The following is a 20,654-nucleotide window of genomic DNA, read 5'->3' as shown; positions in this document are numbered from 1 at the left end:
AATATTTGAATAAAGGCTAAGGATCAATGTGTGTGTGTGCGTGCGTGTGTGTGTGTGTACTGTATACATATATATGCATATATATATACAGTATATATATACTGACATTATGTAGAACACATGCTTTAAACTATAATTTGGCCGAACGTATAGCATTTTCATGCCTGTTATTTATTCATTTCATGCTTTGAAATATAGATTGAAGTTTATAGATAGGATGTGCAGTTTATCGTGAGGAATTCAATGCATTTTTTAAGGATAATGTCAGTGCAGGAAAGCAGTCAGATAAGGCACGTTGACAGTGACAGACAGAACGTGTGAAATATACATAGCAGAAGTGTGATGACCTCTAATAATTAAACCTTCAAATGACATGACAGCTCTTAGCTGATGATTACAGAAGGTGACATGCGGTGTTTGAGTCGCATGCATATGGAAGCATTGGGTTCACATTTTCTCTGGGGGTGTTATGAGTAGAGCAGTGCTACCTATCTTCCCGCTTATTATTCCATCCACACGTTTTTGGCATTAAAATCATCTGCAGCTCCATGATTGATCCATGAACCACAATATCTGTGAAGCATTACAGGGTGACTGTAACGACCCTCATAATGAGAGATGAGCTCCCTGTCCACTACGTCCCCTCAACATGACAACACTCATATATCACAGAATAACCTCTGGCTCACACTGATCAGGACAGCGCTAATGCAAAATCAAAGACAGGGCAGCGTGACAGATTCAACACAGGATAGGTGTTCAGCTGAGCTAAAATGCTGTCCACTCAAATCCTGTGCAGGGATTACTTCAGTCAACAAAAACGAGCTCTAAATGTTTGTAGAAAGAGGCTACAAGCTTAAATGTGAAAGTGAAAAGGATAAATGCAAATTGGAGTATAAATATGACAAGCATTAGAAACTCAAACCGAGACAAAACGTTACAGTTGAAGTTTGTGTGAGGTCTTTGTGACCTGCTCAACTAATCATACCAATTAGGACTGAAGCTGTTCTTTCTTGCTCTGAAAATGTACAGTCTGACAAACATATTGTTCAGACATGCACATTAGAAAGTTTTCTTTATTTTGACCTCAGTATTAAGGACATTGGTGAGAAGTCCTCATCACCAAACCAGTGCAGCTAACTACCACCACCTGATGTGTTATTAGATGCAATCGAAGCATAATTACAGGCCCGATACTCATTTAAATAGGTCTTGACTGTGTTTTAGTGCTACCTAAACACATAAATGTCTCATTTTAAAAGCAATTAAAGATTTTCCAAAAGTCATCACTCTGTGTTTAAGTGGACTAATCAAACCGTTCAGACTGATGATATAGAATTCAAATGTGACGCTCTCCTAAACAACATTGTTATATTGAGTTTAAAGGGATAGTTTACCTAAAAAAAGCAAATTTTGTCATTTAATCACCCTAATGTTTAAAGTATGTGTTTGTGCTGCCTTAATATTTTAAGTTCCGTCAACTCAAATATCCAAGTTGTCACTTAGTACAAGTTCACATTTCAAGTTGACTAAACTTAAGAATTTAAGGCAGCATGAACACTTGCTTTTTTAAGTTGAAACCATTTTCTTTTTTACAGTGAATTGTTGACTTACTTTCTTCTGTTGAACACAAAAGAAGATATTTTGAAGAATGTTTGCTGAAGTGTTTTTTTACAATCGAAGTTAATGGGGCACTTCAGTGTTGTTATTGTTAATTACAACTTTAAAAAATCATTTTTGGTAATTGAAATAAAGCTGAGATAAAGTATAACATAAGCTAAATATTAGATGACAAAGTAAAATAAAATAAAAATAAAATGCCTTGAAATAAATGTTTGAAATTGCAAAAAGAAAAAAATTTAAGCTAAAAAGAAATATAAACAAAAGCTAAACTTAAACAAAAATTATCATTCTTTTAGATATCTTCTTTTGTGTGTATGTATATGATATTTCATTATAGAATTATGTAACCATTGAAGAATTGAGATGAAAATTCCTTTTAACGCTTTCACTCTCACTCTCCACCAGTTTCTCAGACACCAGCAAGGCACAAGCAGTTCACAATCACCGGCTACATCTTGCATTAGTTTCCAGAAATGGCTAGAATGGAGAACATGTCAGACGTCAGCCTAAGGGGATACAAATGGACCCTTGTTGCCTTGTTGAGTGACAGTTCAACAATTAAACTGACAAGGTGAACACATTCACACACGCTGGCCCTGCAGCCTCTATCTTAGGAGACTAAATGCACTGTAGATTTTACAAGATGCAAACAGCATGCAGGCTTTTTCCACTCAGATGTCCAATCATTCCTATAATGGGAGCCAAGAGTGCATTGTAATGACAGTGCCCTGAAACTTTTCCTCCAATACTTTATTCTTGATTGCTGTTAGAATAATTGGTGGAGACTTGTGCTTTATTTGCAATCGCATAGTATACTATATTCTTACTACTTTTAGCTTCAGAAGTAGGATGCTAGCATGCAGTTCCGAATTCAACATTACATGTTTTCCAGTCATTGTTGTTGTTTTTTTAGCAAACCGATATCATGCTATTTTCAGTCTGGAGAAGTCTGCAGTTAATGGAGATGTTTTTGGTTTTTTTCCCCACTCAGTTTGTACTGTAGGCCAAAATCAGATCATTTGTCCACCTTTCCAAATCTGCTGGAGGAGAGGCATTGTATTGTAGAGGAAAAAATGAAAACCGAGATTTCTCACCTTCTGTACTGTTGCTTAGGATGTGACACGAAGCTCTTTGAGCTAAAAGCTTGCATTATGTGTGCGCTGTCATGCAAGTAGTAAAGCATATAAAGTGGGAACCAAATAATGCAAAATCAGATGACGTCTTCTAACAAAAGACACAAAACACTTGATTATCATGCATTATTACACTGTAAGAAACACTCATAACAGAAAAGGGGTTGTTCATTCTCTGCAAGGACATTAAGTTCATGGACATTTCAAAATAACTGTGAAAAATCAATATGGAAAATTCCTTCATATTAACACGCTACATTGGACCCTTTTTACTGTCTTTTCTTAGAATGTAAAATGGGATAATTGACTCAGATTGGTCAGTTGGGGCATTCTGTGTTTAAATTGTTGTATAATGATGCTAAAATTTGACCCAGGTGGTCAATCTCATGCCATTTTCTTCTTGTATAAAAATACATAAAAGCTCAAATCCATTTAAGTGTAATCAAGAACATTTTCCGCATAACATAATAAACCCCACTTGCTCGCTCCGTCAGGGTTTATTTTGCGATAATGACCGGCTGATTTTACGCCGTTCCTTTTATTTTAATGTGTTAAATGAACTTGCCTCGGGACTGTAGGGTCTTCGCAGTTCATTGCTCATGCATGGTAACAAGATGTAAGCTCAACATTAGGACCAATTGTTGTTTCTACCTTCTCTTTCCCCAACAGACCGAATGGGTGCAGACGGATGAGGCAGACGACTCTTTGATATCCACAGAGATGAAGGAAATGGCAGTTGCCTGTCAGCCAGATCAAGGTTTTCTTGGGTGTACCAGGCTTTTGATGAAGCACCTTTTAGCAGTCCGAGGCTCAAAGGTAAGATAGAAAGCATTGCCTCTTTCAGCAGCATCTCCTTTTGTGCGTTTTACTCTTCAATACGTGCATCATTTGACTGGTGCTTATATCTTCTCTTTTAGCCATTTGGCTCTGGTCTCTTGTTAAATGGGGCCTTGATGTGGGTCAAACATGTATCTGAACATGAATCACACATTGTTCACAGCGTCTCCTTCACAGCCATTAAATGTTGAGATTTTTATATATAGTAGATCAAAAATATAGTAAATCCATAAAAAGAATAGGGCGGTATCATCATATTGTAGAAGCATTCATGGTCAAATATGAGGCACTTTGACAAACATCTTACCTTTCATCTCCTTAATTGGCTTGAGGTCTTTCTTTCTCATGCTCTCTTTCCCTTTCCCTCTCTGTCTGTGTCATTAATTATTAAATATCTGAGAAAGCCTAATTACATCTGAACAGTGTGACGCCATTAAGTAAATTGTCTGAAAAATGGGTACAGCGCAGCATATAGAGCCTTTTCCATCATCTCTCTGAAGATACAGTATCATTCTTAATGGACCGCTTTCTACATTTGCAATTCGGAGGCCGGTTTCAAAGAAACGAAAAAGACGGACAAAAAACATTGAGTGCAATGCGACTGCAATCGTGTCACATAACAGAAACAACATGGTGGATGTGTTACTTGCAAATGTCATTTATACTACCCATATTCATACTATAGAATGTACTATTTTAAAGGTTTTGAATTTAATTCAAATTCAAATTTAGCACCTACTCAGACAGCATGCGATTTCGGACACACCAATTGTCTTAACAAGTGAGTCATTGAATCATTCATTCAAATGATTTGTTCAAAACTGATTCATTCAGGGACAAAACAAGTGAGTCTATTAATCGTTCATTAGACCAATTTGTTCAAAAACTCAGATTCATTCAGTAATGAAATGTGTTTCACGCGCAATGGCTCTACTGTGGATTTTTTGGAAATATTCTCGTTCGTGAAATAGAGCAAAAGTCAACTATATTCTGAGAAAATATTCTAAAATATAATTATTCTAATATTAACTTCTTGTTTATTGAACTGTTATATAAAATGAATAGGCCATTTGCAATCATGCTGATATTTGGGAAAACAGCACACTTGTTTGTGTGGTATTGCTTAACTATATCCTGTCATAAATATTAAAAACAAGAACTTTTGCCCCATATCTTGAATTTTGGGGACATTTTCAATAATTTTGGTGGCATTTTTGCTCCAAGCCCCCTTTAATTTCTAAAGTGTGTGCGCATAATGATCTTTTTCGAGCGCAAGTGGAGGCCCCTTCTGTTGCGAGGCCCGTTCAAGTGAAACAGAGCAAAGACTGCTAATGGTTGCAAAATGATGTAACATCTGTCGATTTTTTTTTAGTTTACACTCTAAGCTACAAATAAAGCAGCTTCAATATACAACACATTGTAAAATACACTTTAACAATTCAGAATTTATTTAATTAAAATACATTTGAAACATCCAGTAAAATTATATTTCAAATATTTACTGCATTTTTTTTTTTTTTTTTTTTTTTTTTTTTTTTTTTACAAAAGTTATCACAAACTGTACACATCATAACAACATACATAGCGGTCGTTTTAGTTGTCTGGTGCAAATATGACAAAAAAATCACTGAGAAGCAGTTCATCAATAGCTCAACAAGAAATCATCTCAGGAAGTTGAGTGCTAATCAAAACAGTTGTACAATTTGTAGAAGCCATTACACAATATATGCAAATTGTGTATAAAGTTATTCAAGATCACGAGCCCATAGTACAAACCAACCACCAAACGATCCATAGAAATGCACTTCAACAAGATAACAATTCGAAGAAATTCTCAAGTATATACATACATGCCAGCAATGGCAAGTTAAATGAAATAAAAATACTACCTCTCAGAAATAATAGGAGTTTACATTTCTAAACCATATTGAACGTACTGGTATCAGCATGCTACAAGAATACTTCATCTTTGTTCTATCACTCTGACCGATCTCTGGGGCAGAAGCACTGTCTTCATGTGCAAATCAAAGTTAACAGTACACAGCCGTTTGTGTAATTGCCATGATTGCATTATTACTTAATGGACACACCAGAAAACACTCAGAATACCAGCTTTAAAAGGTTAGGTGTGCAATTACCATGGTATACCATATTATTTGCATACTGACTGAATGGATGCTGGATGATTTCACTCAATGAATGCTAATTCTCTGACATAAGAAAACTCGACTACAACACCAATTAATCAACAGGGAAATTTATATTGTCCATTAATTTTTAAATGACCACAACATGTGAATATTGTATCAGTTGAGCCTGTAGTTTGTGTGGTTGGCAGTGATTCACCTGTTATTTCACAGTTGAATGAAAGAAAGAAAGAAAGAAAGAAAGAAAGAAAGAAAGAAAGAAAGAAAGAAAGAAAGAAAGAAAGAAAGAAGTTTCAGTGGCTTTATTTGCTTTAGATGTTATTAATTTAGTAAAAAATAAAGTTTTTTTTCCCTGAACCAATTTATCCATGAAGAATGCTAAACATCTTCAAAAATAATTGTCATTAATGATCCATCAACTTTGATTTCATTTTGACGTAATCTAAAGTCTCTATATTTGCTGTTGTATATTAGCCTGATTGAATTATTTATAGCAATAATTACACACACAACTTACTTACAGTGTTCAGTGCCAGACACCATCAAATTTTAATTGACTTTGTCTATTTTTTTTGTTTATGTTTCTCACTAGTAGTAGTTTCAGAAATCGTTGTAATGGAAATATATATTTTTTGCCTGTAAGCACCGACAGTCCAATAATACATCAATAACTTTAGGATAGGAGAAAGGGAATGGAAGAGGGATGATTGATTAATTTTAGATTTGAGAATTTGATGTTTGGCAAGTGTTTCATATATTTAAAAAGATTAAAAAATCTTAATGTGAATTGATATGAATATTATCTTGCATGTTGATAATATGGGCAAAATAAACAAAATTTTACTTTCTTCATTCTACTTTGACTTGAGAGAACCATCCTTCTAAACAACAACAAAACACGCTACATCATTGGCTACTGTCCAAGTCCCTTTTGAACATAATTTTCAGCATATCCTAGCTAAGATTTTTTTTGTCACATTATGACCGCTCTTAAGTTAACTTTTAGTGACCTTCCAAAACATTTGCCTGCTAGATTTCAGTGCCTTTATGTACAGTTTTTTTTTATATGTCAATATCCTGTGTACATATGCAGAATTACAGCTGAGTAATTGATTCTTTTCCATTTATTTAACAAATTTGAGACGTTCAAGTACAATGAGCATATCAATAAATATTTATTAATATATAATTTAATTAAGTTGAATTCAATTTTAATGTCTTTAAATCAGTATACCACTACAGTTTTATTCAAATAAAGATTCTTTAGAAGCATCAATTAACAAGCAAATGATTTCACATGATTGTTTCTCCATACCAAACGGGTTTTGATTTCATATTCAAACACCTCTTCTTTTCACTCCCCTAACTCTGCATTAAATGTGTCAAATATTTTCACCAGACTGTGAAATAACTGAAACGTTCAAGAATATGAAATGATAAGCACTGTCATTTCATGTGTCTGTAACATGTCATAGCATCATTATACTGTCAAACAGCAAGAAGCTTCACGTTATTTCACTGTCAGCTTCAAAGTGACCTGAAAACTATTGTTTTAGGAGCTCATAAACTCAGCACCAGTAAAAGCAAAATGTCAGAGAAATTGTGAGATTTAGATACATGATTGTGTCTGTAGCAGGAATACCAGTACTGTTTAGTCGTTTTTTTTTTCTTCTTCAAATTAAAATGCAACATTACAGGCTACAACTAGAGAAAAATATACCGTATTAATTATACAAACCAAATGTGTTTTGCAGTTAGGATTGTGTGGATTCCAGGATATTATGGGGTCAGTGGGGGTTTTGGGGATGGACATGATCCTTGACTCTCAAAACTGGATGCTCTTCCTGGCCACTGCAGGGACAGATGATACCAAAATATTACAGAAGAGTAGTTTAGGACATATTAGACTTGAGTGCACTTGGCATATGGATCCGAATGAGCCCAAAGCACCACATCAGGACTCAATCTACACAACATTGGCCCTGTTTACACCTGGTATTAAGATGCGTTTTGGTATGTTACATGGAGTTGTTATCTTATCTCTTTAAATGAACAATATTTAATAAAACTTTAATAAATTTTTGAATGCTGCAAAAACAGCATAATATTGCATCACTTTCCTTATGGGCAAGTGGTATTTGCGCCCTGCTTTCTCCTCGGATCTCTAGTCTCTCACCTCACAAAGTGCATGCCAGTGGGTGATGGGCTTGCGTGGATAAGCTAGCATTTCGTTCCAGTGGTCCCTTCCGAGACCCTCCGCATCTGGCCCTGTCCTGCACACCCCTATCACTTCATTGTGTCCAACTCTGAAAGAGAAACAGAACGCAAGACTTTGTTTTAGAAAAAGTTTTCACTGGTGAGTGGCTTGCTAGACTGAAAAGGATGTACATTTTAGATCCAGATGCAAAATAGTAGATAAACAAAGACTGAGGAAACCAGTGGAACTATTAGCGATCATACTTGATCGACAGGTCACAGGACCATTGCATAAATGCTCCCATATACCGGTATATGCTACATATATTTCACCTCTCCATGGCTCAACGATGTTTTAACGTCATAATTTGTCTTTAATTACAGCGTATCTGCTGTCTGTCTGGTTTAATAAAGGTGCACAGCAGAGTTTTACAAAATCAGACTGTCACTTAATGTTCTCGATTAAGATGTTTGCTGCAAATTTTTGAATAACAACTGCCACATGTTATCTGACTTAATATTATAGTTATCATCATCTTTCATGTCAGAATGATTTATCTTCAGCATGTTGTGAGTTTACACTGGGATAGGCTCTAGTATCGCTGTGACCATACATAGGATAAGCGGTTCGGAAGATTAATGGATGGAGGTTTTGAATTTGAATGGTAATTGTTTTGATATTATCTTAAAAGGCAGGGACTGACCTGTCGTAATCCATCACCGTGATTGACAGGCTGACCTGCTCCACGTTCTCAGGTGGGATGTCGAAAATGATGGCCTCATTATAGACGGGGTTGAGTGTGTTCTTCTTGGTGGTTGTCTTCCGCTTCTTCAGTCTCCGACCGTCACATATGAGGGAGACTTTAACATATGGATCTGTGGGGGGGAAAAGCAAAGTAGATCAGTTTGGAGCTTTTCAGATTCAAACCAGACAAAAAATAAAGATGGCAATTTATCATATCCCACAAACGAAAAAATTGTTTAGACCTTAGTAATATTTTATGCATAGAAGAATTACATTAACATGTATTTTCTTTTTAGCTGTCTTAACCCTCATGTTCTGCTTGCGATCTGACAGACCCCACAGGCGTTTTAATATCTCAAAAAAACATATTTGCATTGAAGTGTCAGGTTGATGACTTTTTGTAAACTGATTATATGCAAAATGTTAACTTAATAACATGCATCATATGTCCTCTATGACAAATATTACATATTTTTGGGGTTGCAGAGACCCTAGGCATAAAACAAAATGCAATTAATTTTCACTTGAGATTTTCTGATTTATGTACACACTGTAGAAGGAAACTCGTGCCAATAGTCTAATTGGATTTATTTTATTGTATTTTTCTACAATACATTTTTGTATTTAAAATACTAATATATTGGATACCAGTGACATTTTTCAAATCTACCTTGCGATACAATGTTAAAGTTTCAACATTTTATGAGGAGAAAAGTGGTTAAAACATTACAGTTATTATTTTCATCATCATTTAAGTCAGGGGTTTCCAATCCTGCTCCTGGAGGGCCACTATATCCTTTAATCCTAATTAAATACACTTTTGCCCCATAATAAAAACTTGCAGGAAAGTGCACAGGAAAAACAAACCTAGAATCTACTCAATAAAAGTGACACACTTTTTAAATTAAATTATAAATTATAGCTTCTGTAACTAGCATAACAAATGTTTGGAATGAACAATTAGGAAGTTACTTGTTACTGCACTGACATTGCTCATTGAGATACATTAGAAACGTAATTAATGTAAAGGTGCTGTATGTCATTTTTAGACTGTAGTAAAGCATAAAAATACCATAATATGTTTGCAGTTCTTTAGGAAACATGCTAAGTGCATATTCTTTTTTCTCCGAAAAACAATTCTACAGCCAGTTATTCTAATTCGAATGTACGTAAATCGTTGTGTTGGAATGTCTGTTTTTGTTTTTGGTCCGTGAGATCTCACCCACTGCCAATTTACCCAATAGTAGTTGGACACCCCATGTTGCCAGTTGGCAGAAAACACAGCGTATTACAGCCATGGAAGCCAACAAACGAACTGGGTCAGAGATTGCAGATTCTACCCGATCTAAAAAACCTCGGCATCCATCTAAATAGCTCTATGACCACAGGCAAATTAAAAGGCGGATAAATCAACTTATCAACTTATATTTTCAGACTCGTCGCCTTCTATTGTCAATTGCGCTCATGTTGCATCTCCTCAATCCTGCAACCTGCGTGAGCTTTGAGTTTGTGGAGGAGGGGGCAGGGCAAACAACTCTCTAATATTTTTCATTTGGACTGCAGTATCCATTTTAACCACTAGCTGTCAATATTACATACTGCACCTTTAAGTAAATCAAGGAAACTTCAGTTTTACATATTTGAGTAGATTGGACCCCATAAAACTAAGAAAATACATGTTTAGCAATTGTGTTGCTCTAACTCATTATGATAACGATGATAACGGAGTCGGATTGGACACCCCTGCTCTAAGTCCCCAAACATTAAGATGGTAAAGTCGTTCTCGACAGATTATGAGGGTTAACACTGACCAGAGTAGCCGGTTATGTCCATTGCTTTTAGATTGCGACATTTGATAACGGTGAGGGTCATGCGTCCAGCCGTGGGAAGATAGCAAAGGGAGTACATAATTTCACCCAGATCCACACTCTCCTGAAGGAAGGAAGGAAGGAAGATAGGAAGTAAGGAAAGTTAGATATAAAAACAAATAGAAAACAAGTAGATTTGACTGTATACGATGCTAAGAGATACAAACTATTGATTAAATTATCTGCAGGTATCATCCTTTTAGCAAATATTGTAATATGATTTTCCTCTTGAGAGTCTCTTCAGAGAGCCCTTAATACGACTTCAAACAAAACCCTTATTTACTGACCAAATAGACTTCTGTTTGCCTCGCCGACCACAACTCATGTGAAATACGTCATGTGAAATATTGGACTAATGTTTGCCCATCAGGTTTAAACCTGATCTACTCTTTATTAGATCTAGAGAGTGGATATACACCGTATATCTCCTTTAAAAACTTTAGTGAAGAAAAAACAGTGACTCAGAAACAAAGTTGTGTACAGAAGTATGGCTCTTCTAGGAAATTGAGCTGTTTCCAAGAAGGCTTTCATAACAGCTGTGTTTGTGTGGAAGTGTTACTGGGGGACGTATGTTTTGGGTGGCTGGTTCTTTTTCTCAGTTTTGAATGAGACAAATCTAGCTTCCCTGACCTTTATTAGCTTTGCAGAGGCGGTTAAGATTATTCTAAAAGGCCAGTGTGTATTTTGGTATTTACAGCCTCTCAGTACTGGAATAAGACGGCCATTATTCTTTCAAAGGCAACTAAAGATAGTGATTAATCTGTCCAAGTAAAGATTAAAAACAGATTGCGTAATAGGGAGAAACGTACTTAATCACTGTCGTACTGTAGTTACTGTGTTTAAATTTCAGGTGTACCACATGCCTATTTTTTAGCCCTCCAAATCACATGCCATTTCTCAATACCATTAATCACATACAGTATTATTTTTACACAGTTTCTTTTTTAAACATACTGTTTGTGTTCTAAAGGAATACAATATCCGTTAATTAAATTTTATTAATATATTATCAAATTGATTCATTTTACTCTCCAATTACACTGCTGTTCAAGTATTGTTTTTGAAGCGTCTTGTGCTCATCTAAGGTTGCATTAATTTGATCAAAATACAGTATACATATCGTAATAGTGTGAAATATTGCAATTTTAAATAACTGTTTTATATTTTATTACATTTTAAAATAAAATGTATTCCCGTGATGCAAAGCATGAATTTTCAGCATTATTTCTCCAGTCTTCAGTGCCACGTGATACTTCAGAGATCATTCTAATATGCTGATTTAGTGCTCAAGAATAATTTCTTATTAATTTTGAAAACAGATTTTAGTGGAAACCATGATTATTCTTTTTTGGAAAAAAGACAATGAAAAATTCACACCTTTATATTTACTGTTCAGATTTAGCTCAAGCAGGTCAATGCCTGACATTTATAGATTTTTTTCATTGATTTATTTGAAAAAATATAATTAATTCTAGATTTTTTTCTTCAAAAACATTCTTTAGTGTGATATTAATATCTTGTGGTGCAGTGTGTGGAGGGTTTTCGCGGATTTAAATTCTCGTAGTCATGTTGCGCATTTCTTTATCTAGTCTGTTTTACATTTTTGTTAGGAATTTCGTTGACGAGATTAACCCCGATGTGGTACCGCCTCTGTGTAGTCTGATGCCAAAACCCTCTCTGTCACATCCTATCCTCTCCTTCCACGTCTCTTGTTATCCGCACCACAAATGCTGAGTACAGAGAGCCACGGGCTAGTTCAGGAGTCATGTCTCCTATTGGCGTTCGTGTCTGAAACAATTCACAAATCTTTTTGGGGCAATAATACCCTTCCTGTTTTGACTGTCCAACTTCCCCTCCTCCAGATCTGAATGGGCTTACCACTGCAGCGATGTGCTCCAAAAACAGAGAGCAAAATTACACCTCCAAATGCCAGAGTAAGATAAAATAGAGGGTTTCAATGTGCAGTCGGAAGTGTAACGGAGCAAGCCTGCAATCTATGGCTCTGACTATTTTAGGAATTGAGAGTTAGGCTACTAGCTTCTTTCCACAGTCGGGGGCCTGAGCAGCTGGTCTCGTTCTGAGTGTCAGTTTTTGTCCCTAAAGGGCAGTTGTGATACTCTCATAATTGAGAACAACAGGTCGAAAACTCTCCACCGCTGTTCCAACACTACACATCATCAATACACTTATATTGTAGCTGAGTGAAAGCTATAGTAAGACATAGCATGAGAGTGATCCAAATTTTATAGCAAAACACAACATAAGTAACTTGACAGGTGCAGATATGTCAACCACACAACAGGAAAATGAATAAATATGCTGAAAACAACTCAATCAAGAAATTAATGAGCCTATTGCGTCAAACAAGTAGGAGGAAGAGATTGCTTTTCCCAAACAGGAATGACTCACCACAGAATCTCTGTGGTGAACAAAATGAAACGCTGTCATCATTCACTTTTATTTTTGTAACAGGAAGCCGGTGGAACGTCATTTTTAATGCAGCTGAATCACTGTACGCAAGGTGGGTATGACGGACAATGCCTTAACCTCTACAGATCATAGTTATTGAACAAGTGTGCAGATTACCACTTAAACTCGGGTTTAATGTTCCAGGTCCTGTGAGAAATCAAAGATATAGCCTATTCACTACACAAACCTTTTTTATTTATCCTCCAATCAGATATCTTGAAGTATATACTCAACGTAAAGATAAAGTGCTCAATATTCACACAATTAATATTATGATACAATCGAAACATTCTTTAAAACATCTTCTTTGTTCTGCAGAAGAAAGTCATACAGGTTTATAATGAGTAAATAATGACAGATGTTTTGGTGTACTATCCCTTTAAGAAGTGCTGTCCTTAAATACCCCATAAATACCATGACTGATGCAGTTACATAAGCTCTGATATATTAACTGAGGCATAATGAGTGGGTGTCATTATCATGAGGGCCAATCTGACTAAGAAACCTAAAAAAAGGGTGGAAATGGCTAATGTTCTTTTGTCATAGTCCTGAAATGTAGTGCCAGTAATTTTAATTGTACTCTGAAGTCAGTGGGACGGTAGGACAAACTCAATTCCACACCTGTTGTTTGAAGGCTCTGGCTTGATAATCATGCTTCCTGTGGGTCTGGAAACTGGCAATTGGATCTATTTTTGGAAGGGGTATGTGGGTGCCCTGAGAGGGTGAGTGAGTTTGGAGATGAGCCCTCCCCCACACCTGGCTTTACATAACAGATCGATCTATCTGTTAATGAGATCTTCACACTCATGCAGTCAATTTTTCTGTTTGGTTTGAAGTATATGACCAGTTAGTATGTGAATACAACAGTCCTTGTACTTTCGATGGTATTATAGACAGTTGTTGGCACTAGTAATACGTAAGCCATAGTTTTTAATATTTAGCCCATAGGAAGATTAATTGGAATGACAGAAAGAGGAATTCACTGAAATTGACAGGTTCTGAATTTCGAAGAGATTTCTTCTTGTCAAGCCATCATTCAGAGCTTACAGTTTACAGTTATATGAATTTCTTTGAATTTCAATTCATTTCAATTATATTTCCTTCCTTACATTCACATTTGAATTGCAGTTCTGCAACTCAATTCAAATTCAGAAATTGACTTTAAAGAAAGTTCATTTAAAAGGCAATTCTCAATTCAACTCTGAGTGATGAACAACCCTGCCAGAATCTGGTCTTATTGAGGTATCTGAGGAAAGTATGAACTATGCTTTTTATACGCACAAGGACTGCACTTACTGTAGTAGCTGCGAGGATGTCCTTCCAAACCACAGCTTCACGGGAAAGGTCTGACAGCTCAAAAAGGTTGTCAACCACCACCTCACCAATCATGTCATGACTTGTGAAGCGGTCAAAGTCGTACACGCTGAAGTGCAACTTGCGATTGCACAGCTCACTGTACTCCACAGGGAAGCGGAACGCCTCGTCGAACATGGGGTTGAGCGTCTTGCGGTGGACCCTCGTCTGAAACTTTTTGCGGTCTGGAAGCAGGTAGATCTTCACGTAAGGGTCGGAGGTGCCTGTGAAGTCTTTGGCCGGCAGATCCAGGGCCTTTAGAATGCGAACCATAAGAGCTTGTTCCTCATAGTCGTAGCTGAGGGCAAAGCTCAGCTTTCCGCACGTCTCCACTGGCTCCTTGTTTCCTTCTTCAGAGTCCACAGACTTCTGCTTGTACAGCTCAGGTTTGATGCGGCCGATACTGACTGTAGAAGACTGACGCACGGGTAGAGTGTCCATGGTGAAGTCCACACTGGTCACATTCATCTGCCGTGGTAGGTGTCGGCGGAAAGAATTGTGCCTATGAAGAAGGAGAACTTTTATAGCTACTTGTGAATTTTTTTTATTAAGAAATATTAGTTTGGTCTGGCACCTTGTGTTGTGGAAATTACTCTAAAACTATACCAGTCAAACTGCTCTTTAAAAAACTTATATATATAATTATATATATATCAGATTATATCATTTAAAACTTAATCAAAGCAGTATTCATGAGGTATTTTGAATTAATTGAATCAATCAATCAATCAATCAATCAATGAGGGTGAAAGCATTACATTTAAACAGATAAACATTAGTAAACACAATACAAAATAATAATATTACTGAGGCACTTGCGTTTCCAGTTATCAACATTGCAAATCTAGTAAAGTTTTTCATATATTCATTTTTATTCAATTGAATATAGGCCTACATAACTGCTAATAACTGCTGCAAGGGTGCTTTTACTACAACGGCTGAGGGAGTGACGGCAAATTTAACATCATTCTCTCTTCTGACCGCTGTCTCTCTATTTTTGCTGTCATCTCTCGATCATTCACCGCTAAATAAAGTTGACTGTGAAGACTTCCACTTCTGAAAACCCTGGAAATGTGGAAAAATGGTCCATCGTGTTCCTCTTCAAACTGCTTTATTCCATTTTTAGCAACTTTTATTTTGTAGACTTTACAATGGAATATCACAATAGTTAGGCCTGGATCCTTTTTTTTTTTTTTTTTACTAGAAAACCTATTTTGAGGAAATCATAGTTCTCTACTTATCCTTGGTGTTTCCTAGCAACTAGCACCTTTAGGACGATGACAACAAACATATGACAATGACAGTGAGTTGAAAAAAGTCAAGGATTGTATCATTTAACTGACTTGTGATATTAACATTTGCTAAATTCGATGATTAAGAATGATTAAGAATGATTTGTTTTTACTAATTAATCTTTCCACCATTTTTCTCACTTGGTCTCTTATCATCACTGTCAGTCTGTCTCTCTCTCTTTCTACTTTGTCCAACTCTGTCTGTCACCTGCACATGTATGCTGCACATTACGCCTTGCAATTTGCACAAACGTCCCAGAACAATGTGATGATAAATTAAAGAGGGACAGAGTAATTAACTTCTGTCTTCGGATGTTTTGAAGAGCACTTCTTTCGAAATCCAGTATTTGATGGCAGTGGTTCTGAAATATCTTGCCAAGCGTAATGAATGAGTCTGCGAGTCAATGCCAAAATTCACAATTTGTATTTCTACTCTCCCATATTGAGATTACAGAAGATGAAGGAGGAGGTGGAAATGTCTTATTAGCCAGTCACCTGTTGCAAAATACACTGAACTACAAACTATCCTCTCAGCTCAATTGATCTTAGTTTTAGTTCATGTAAGCTATCAAACAATAGTGTTTCATTTTTGCAGGCATGAGGATCATAACACATCCTCATGCATAGTTAAATTGTGCATTCTTCAATAAAAGCTTTTGACATATAGCACTATAAACTAACCTGAATTCCAGCTTAAATTCTAAAGGCATTTAAATAGATATATTACTTTGATATGTGGAAAATAATGCACTTTATTACAGCACCCAATGGGTTGTGGCTGCAAATCGTTTCCAAGAAATCTTCACTTGAGGCATTGTAAAACAGGAAAGAGTTATGTAATAATAATAGCATTTCATAATTCCTCAGTTTCTTCCCCAGAAAGCTAATGATTTAAAAACCTCTTTGTAGTGCATTAACCCATTAGCAATAGTTTAACTATCCTCTCTTCAGTCTTGTTCAGCTCACTTTAGTGATCAACCTACCATGAAATGACCATTTCAGAGAAACTAGCTTCACATTTTAGCTTATTTTAAAGACTTTTGATCAAGGTTTGCCATCATCTCATGGCATATTGGCCTATTTATTATTTAATTACTATATTTCTTCTTAGAGTGAAAATAGACAAGTCAAAGTGATATAGTGGAAGTTATATTAGAGGAATGATGGAAGAATAGAAAAAGATAACAGAAAATGTGCCAACAAGTACACCCAAACGGTCTTTCACAATGACATTTAAGTAGCTTCATTTGGCCTTTCCGTGCAACTCATTAACATGAAGACACCTCATTTGTTACGCTGCATTGAAGTTTTTTAATGATATTTCTGTAGCTTGTCAATAATGGATTCTACGAGGAACTGAGCACAGCTGTTCCTCCTTTCCCCAGTCGGACAAACAGTCGCAGCATGTCAGTGCTATTGCGTGGCAACACTAATTACATCCCTGCTTACTTTAAGCACGGTGCCACGCGAAACAAAGAGAAGAAGAGCTGATTGTTTAATTGCTAAGATCACTTAATGCTGTTGCCATGGCAACGTGACACTAGGCCTCTGATTGGTGAGCTGCAGTGATTAATGGGCGTATAACAACCAGGAGATGTGCCATAACCCTGTCAGCGGGGTAAATATGTGAAAATAAGTGAGTTGTGATGATAGTAACACCAGAAATATAGAATAATTAGAATTTTAAAGACTTAAATAATTCACATTAATTGAAATGCTGGACATTATTAATTGTTACGTGTTTAAAATATGGACATTATTTATGTTTTTTAATGTGCATTTAATTGGTAAAATTTTGGGGAAAAATTGTAAAGAAAAAATTATATATAAAGAAATATATATATAAAGAAAAATACAGCATATATATATATATATATAAATGTTGTATATATATATGCTATATATATATAGTATATGTTTGTGTGGCTTAATCTACTTTGTAGCTGTGCATTGGCTTAGATCCGGTTGATTTATTTCTAGCTGGAAATCAGCCATGAAAAACATAAATGTGGATATTTCATAAATAAATAAAAAACAGCTGCTCTGTCATTTTCTGCATTTAAAGGCACACGCTGAAAACAAATCATTCAGTATGTGTTTATCATTCAGTAAAGGCAGTCCTTCATAAGCACATCCTCTCAATTGCACCAAGTATATGTTCTGTTTTCTAAAACTGTTTTATGTTTTCCTCAATGTGTCATTCAACGTGCAATCAAGCATCAAAAGTAGATGTAATGCATCACCTGGAGGACGAGGTAGGTTCAGTGGTCTGCCTCTGGATTTTGGCCTGTTTGGTCAGACACCCACGCAGAGCCTGCTGCACCTCAGCTGGGATGTCTGGTGACGTCTGGCTGATCTTCATGGCCGCCTCCAGGATCCTAACCGAGCTGCGGCCATTGACCTTCACTTCTGGTACCTTCCTCCTTTTGTCGTCCTCATCCTCTTGCTGGACTTGCGATGGCTGTCTTTTGACCATTGCAATTGCCTTGGTCTCAGGATGAGGAGAAACAGAACGAGACAGTGGAGGTTGGGCCGGGGGGGCCTCAGGCAGCACCCCCGGCGGGCAGCGGTCAGCATTGGACGAGAGAGCCTTGCTTCTCCAAATGGGCCAGCACAGCTTCCAAAAGACAAAGAGTGAGACTACCAAAAGGGCGAGCCCACAGAAACCTACGACCACAGCTAGGAGACTTACAGAGATGTCTACAGGCAACAAGAGGAAGAGAGAGCAAAGAAAAAGAAGCAAGTATGTGAAGATTGGAAAGAGAGTGTGTTTAGGAGATCATAAAGAACAGAGGGTGAGGGGAAAAGGAGACGTGGATAGGTAAAGAGATAAATGAACACCAGACGGGCAGACAGAGAGCACCAGCAGCAATAAATGATGCATGACAGACAAACAGGAGAAAGAGGGAGAGAGAAAAAGAAAAGAAAGAGAGGGCAAGGTATAAGAAAAAGAAGACTGAAATGTGCTTGTTTAGTAAAGCAGAGTTCAGAGTCATTTTGCTCGCCTTTTAATGCAACCAAAGTTAATATAGAATGAAAAATAGAGCATAAAAAGTAAGTTCACACAAGCACTCAACAAACCTGATTCAACTTTTTTTTCTTTCTTTTTTGTTGCATAAAAACATTAATTATATCGCAGTGTTGATGCTGAAAAAGGTCTCTTAATGAGTGGCACGGTTGAACTGTCGTGTTCAACAGGTGCAAGAGTTTCAGCTGCCTAATGCACTGCGCAATGCAACACATAATTATAGTTGTTTGCTGTATCGTGGAGTGAGTTTTAACACCATACTGCTAATGGTGATAGTAACCAGTAAGAAATGAGCTACAGGGATGGAATCAATATCATACATGACCACCACCCCCCTGAGATGAGTGTACAGCGATAAAATATCATCTGCATCAGCATGTGGTCATTTTATTTCATTAATTTCTGGCTTCTGCTGCACTCAAGGCCAGTATGACTCTATCACACAATATAGCACAGCCTGTACTGTCTGATATGTTTTGAAAGTTGTTAGCCTGTGACATATTGGTATATCTGTATTTGTTTCATTTTCTCTGGATTACATATGTAAAACAAAACAAACTGACAGATTGAAATCAATTTCCTCAATGAATTCATGCACAAAATGTCAATGGTTTGCATTAGTGTTACTTTCTCTAATTTGCACAGTTTACAGATAGGCTACGTTAGAAACTACTTTCGTTAACATCTTATTTTACAGTGCCCTTGTTAAACGTTACATGTAGTTATTGTATTAATAACTATAAAATATGCATAATTACATGCGACTAACCCTAAAACAAACCCTAACCATACATGTAGCCGTAAGCCCTAATTATTATTACTCAGTACAAGACACCTTAAAATAAAGCGTAACCCTTCTTTAATTTGTTGCCAACAAATACGAGCAAAACCCCTGAGTTACAAATGTTGTAACAAAATGTGTATGCACGTGTCTGTCGATTAAATGTGTGCGTTATTCTAACGTCTCCATTTGTTGTACAGTTATCGATTTATCGATCGTGTTTTATCGGGGAAACTCGCGAGTTTTGCTACAGTATTTCATGAAAACGTCTTGCGCGTAATATTATAGATCATTGAAACAAAACTCAGTAAACGGACAGAGTTTCAAACTTGTTGCGCATGCATGATATAGGCTACGCTACAAGTAGAACCGTCTCCTGATTGTATGCTGGCTGATTTCAGGTAATGTTATGAATGTTAAGAATGTTTCTGTGACTGCGAGCGAACTATTAAAACTTTCAGTGCTCTGGATTCGTGCACTCGTGCTTTGAAAAAGTTTTCTCGTTAACTGGCTAACCAAAGTTCCTGGAGAAAATATGTTCGTGAGAGAATAACAGAGCGTCGTTTATGTTAAATTTACCTGAACTTCCTTTACCTGGTATGTTGCTCTCCAGAGGAAATATATCCGCGCATTTTTCCCGGTCGACGTGCCCGGCGAGGCACAGCTCCGTCACTATTTGGAGAGCCCTTTGGCACAGGCTGACGCCGTCCTCTGTGCGGACATTCATGTCTTTCCTGTTAATCCATTGTATGTTGGACGATGCGTGAGGGCGAGGGTTCATTGGGGCACCATGTGAGCTGCTGAGTGCAGCTGATGCGTAAGGGAATGGAGAGAGAGTGACGCGTTCAATTCCATGTCCTCCGCGCAAAGGCGCACCAGATTCTTTGGCGCAGTGGAACATTGTAGGGGCACATCTACACTGCCCAATAGGAGACACGCGTTGTCTAGAGAGGGAGGATCATACTTTCTCATTATTTATGAAAAAACAAAGTTCTTATACAGTAGAATATGGATTTACTTTATAGTAAAATGACAAAGAGACTGCTGTACTCTAGTACACTGTTGAATTGTCAACAGTTATTGTCCATGGCTTTCAAACTTGAGATGAATCAGTAAAGCTGTATGGCTGCAAGAATTACAACACACACACATATAATTTATTTATATATATACCTATTTCTT

At 36.7% G+C, this 20,654-nt stretch overlaps 2 protein-coding genes across 4 annotated transcripts in view; one reads left to right on the top strand and one right to left on the bottom strand.

Moving 5' to 3' along the window:
• Positions 1 to 20,654, top strand: part of ppfibp1a (PPFIA binding protein 1a) — a 76,280-nt gene that overhangs the window by 5,329 nt on the left and 50,297 nt on the right. For both annotated transcript variants that reach the window (XM_079622662.1, XM_079622661.1), the window contains exons 2-3: positions 2,029 to 2,194; positions 3,426 to 3,572. The gene's annotated coding sequence lies outside the window, so the exon portion shown is untranslated. The remainder of the gene's footprint in view (positions 1 to 2,028; positions 2,195 to 3,425; positions 3,573 to 20,654) is intronic.
• Positions 5,886 to 20,373, bottom strand: syt10 (synaptotagmin X; the record flags this gene model as incomplete). Of its 2 annotated transcripts, XM_079622304.1 has the most annotated exons (8): positions 5,886 to 5,939; positions 7,479 to 7,591; positions 7,917 to 8,046; positions 8,641 to 8,812; positions 10,493 to 10,613; positions 14,315 to 14,873; positions 17,907 to 18,363; positions 20,067 to 20,373. In XM_079622304.1, 7 exons carry the CDS (start codon positions 20,371 to 20,373, stop codon positions 7,520 to 7,522), a joined length of 1,818 nt encoding a protein of 605 aa, XP_079478430.1. In that variant the 3' UTR covers positions 5,886 to 5,939; positions 7,479 to 7,519. The 2 variants fall into 2 exon arrangements, with proteins under 2 accessions (XP_079478430.1, XP_079478429.1); XM_079622303.1 differs by lacking the exon at positions 5,886 to 5,939 and having other exon boundaries at positions 7,390 to 7,591.

Source organism: Phoxinus phoxinus, assembly GCF_949152265.1.
Source record: "Phoxinus phoxinus genome assembly, chromosome: 9".
Lineage (NCBI taxonomy): Eukaryota > Metazoa > Chordata > Actinopteri > Cypriniformes > Leuciscidae > Phoxinus > Phoxinus phoxinus.
The sequence above is the reverse complement of the archived record's forward strand: the minus strand, read 5'-3'. Positions and strand labels throughout refer to the sequence as shown.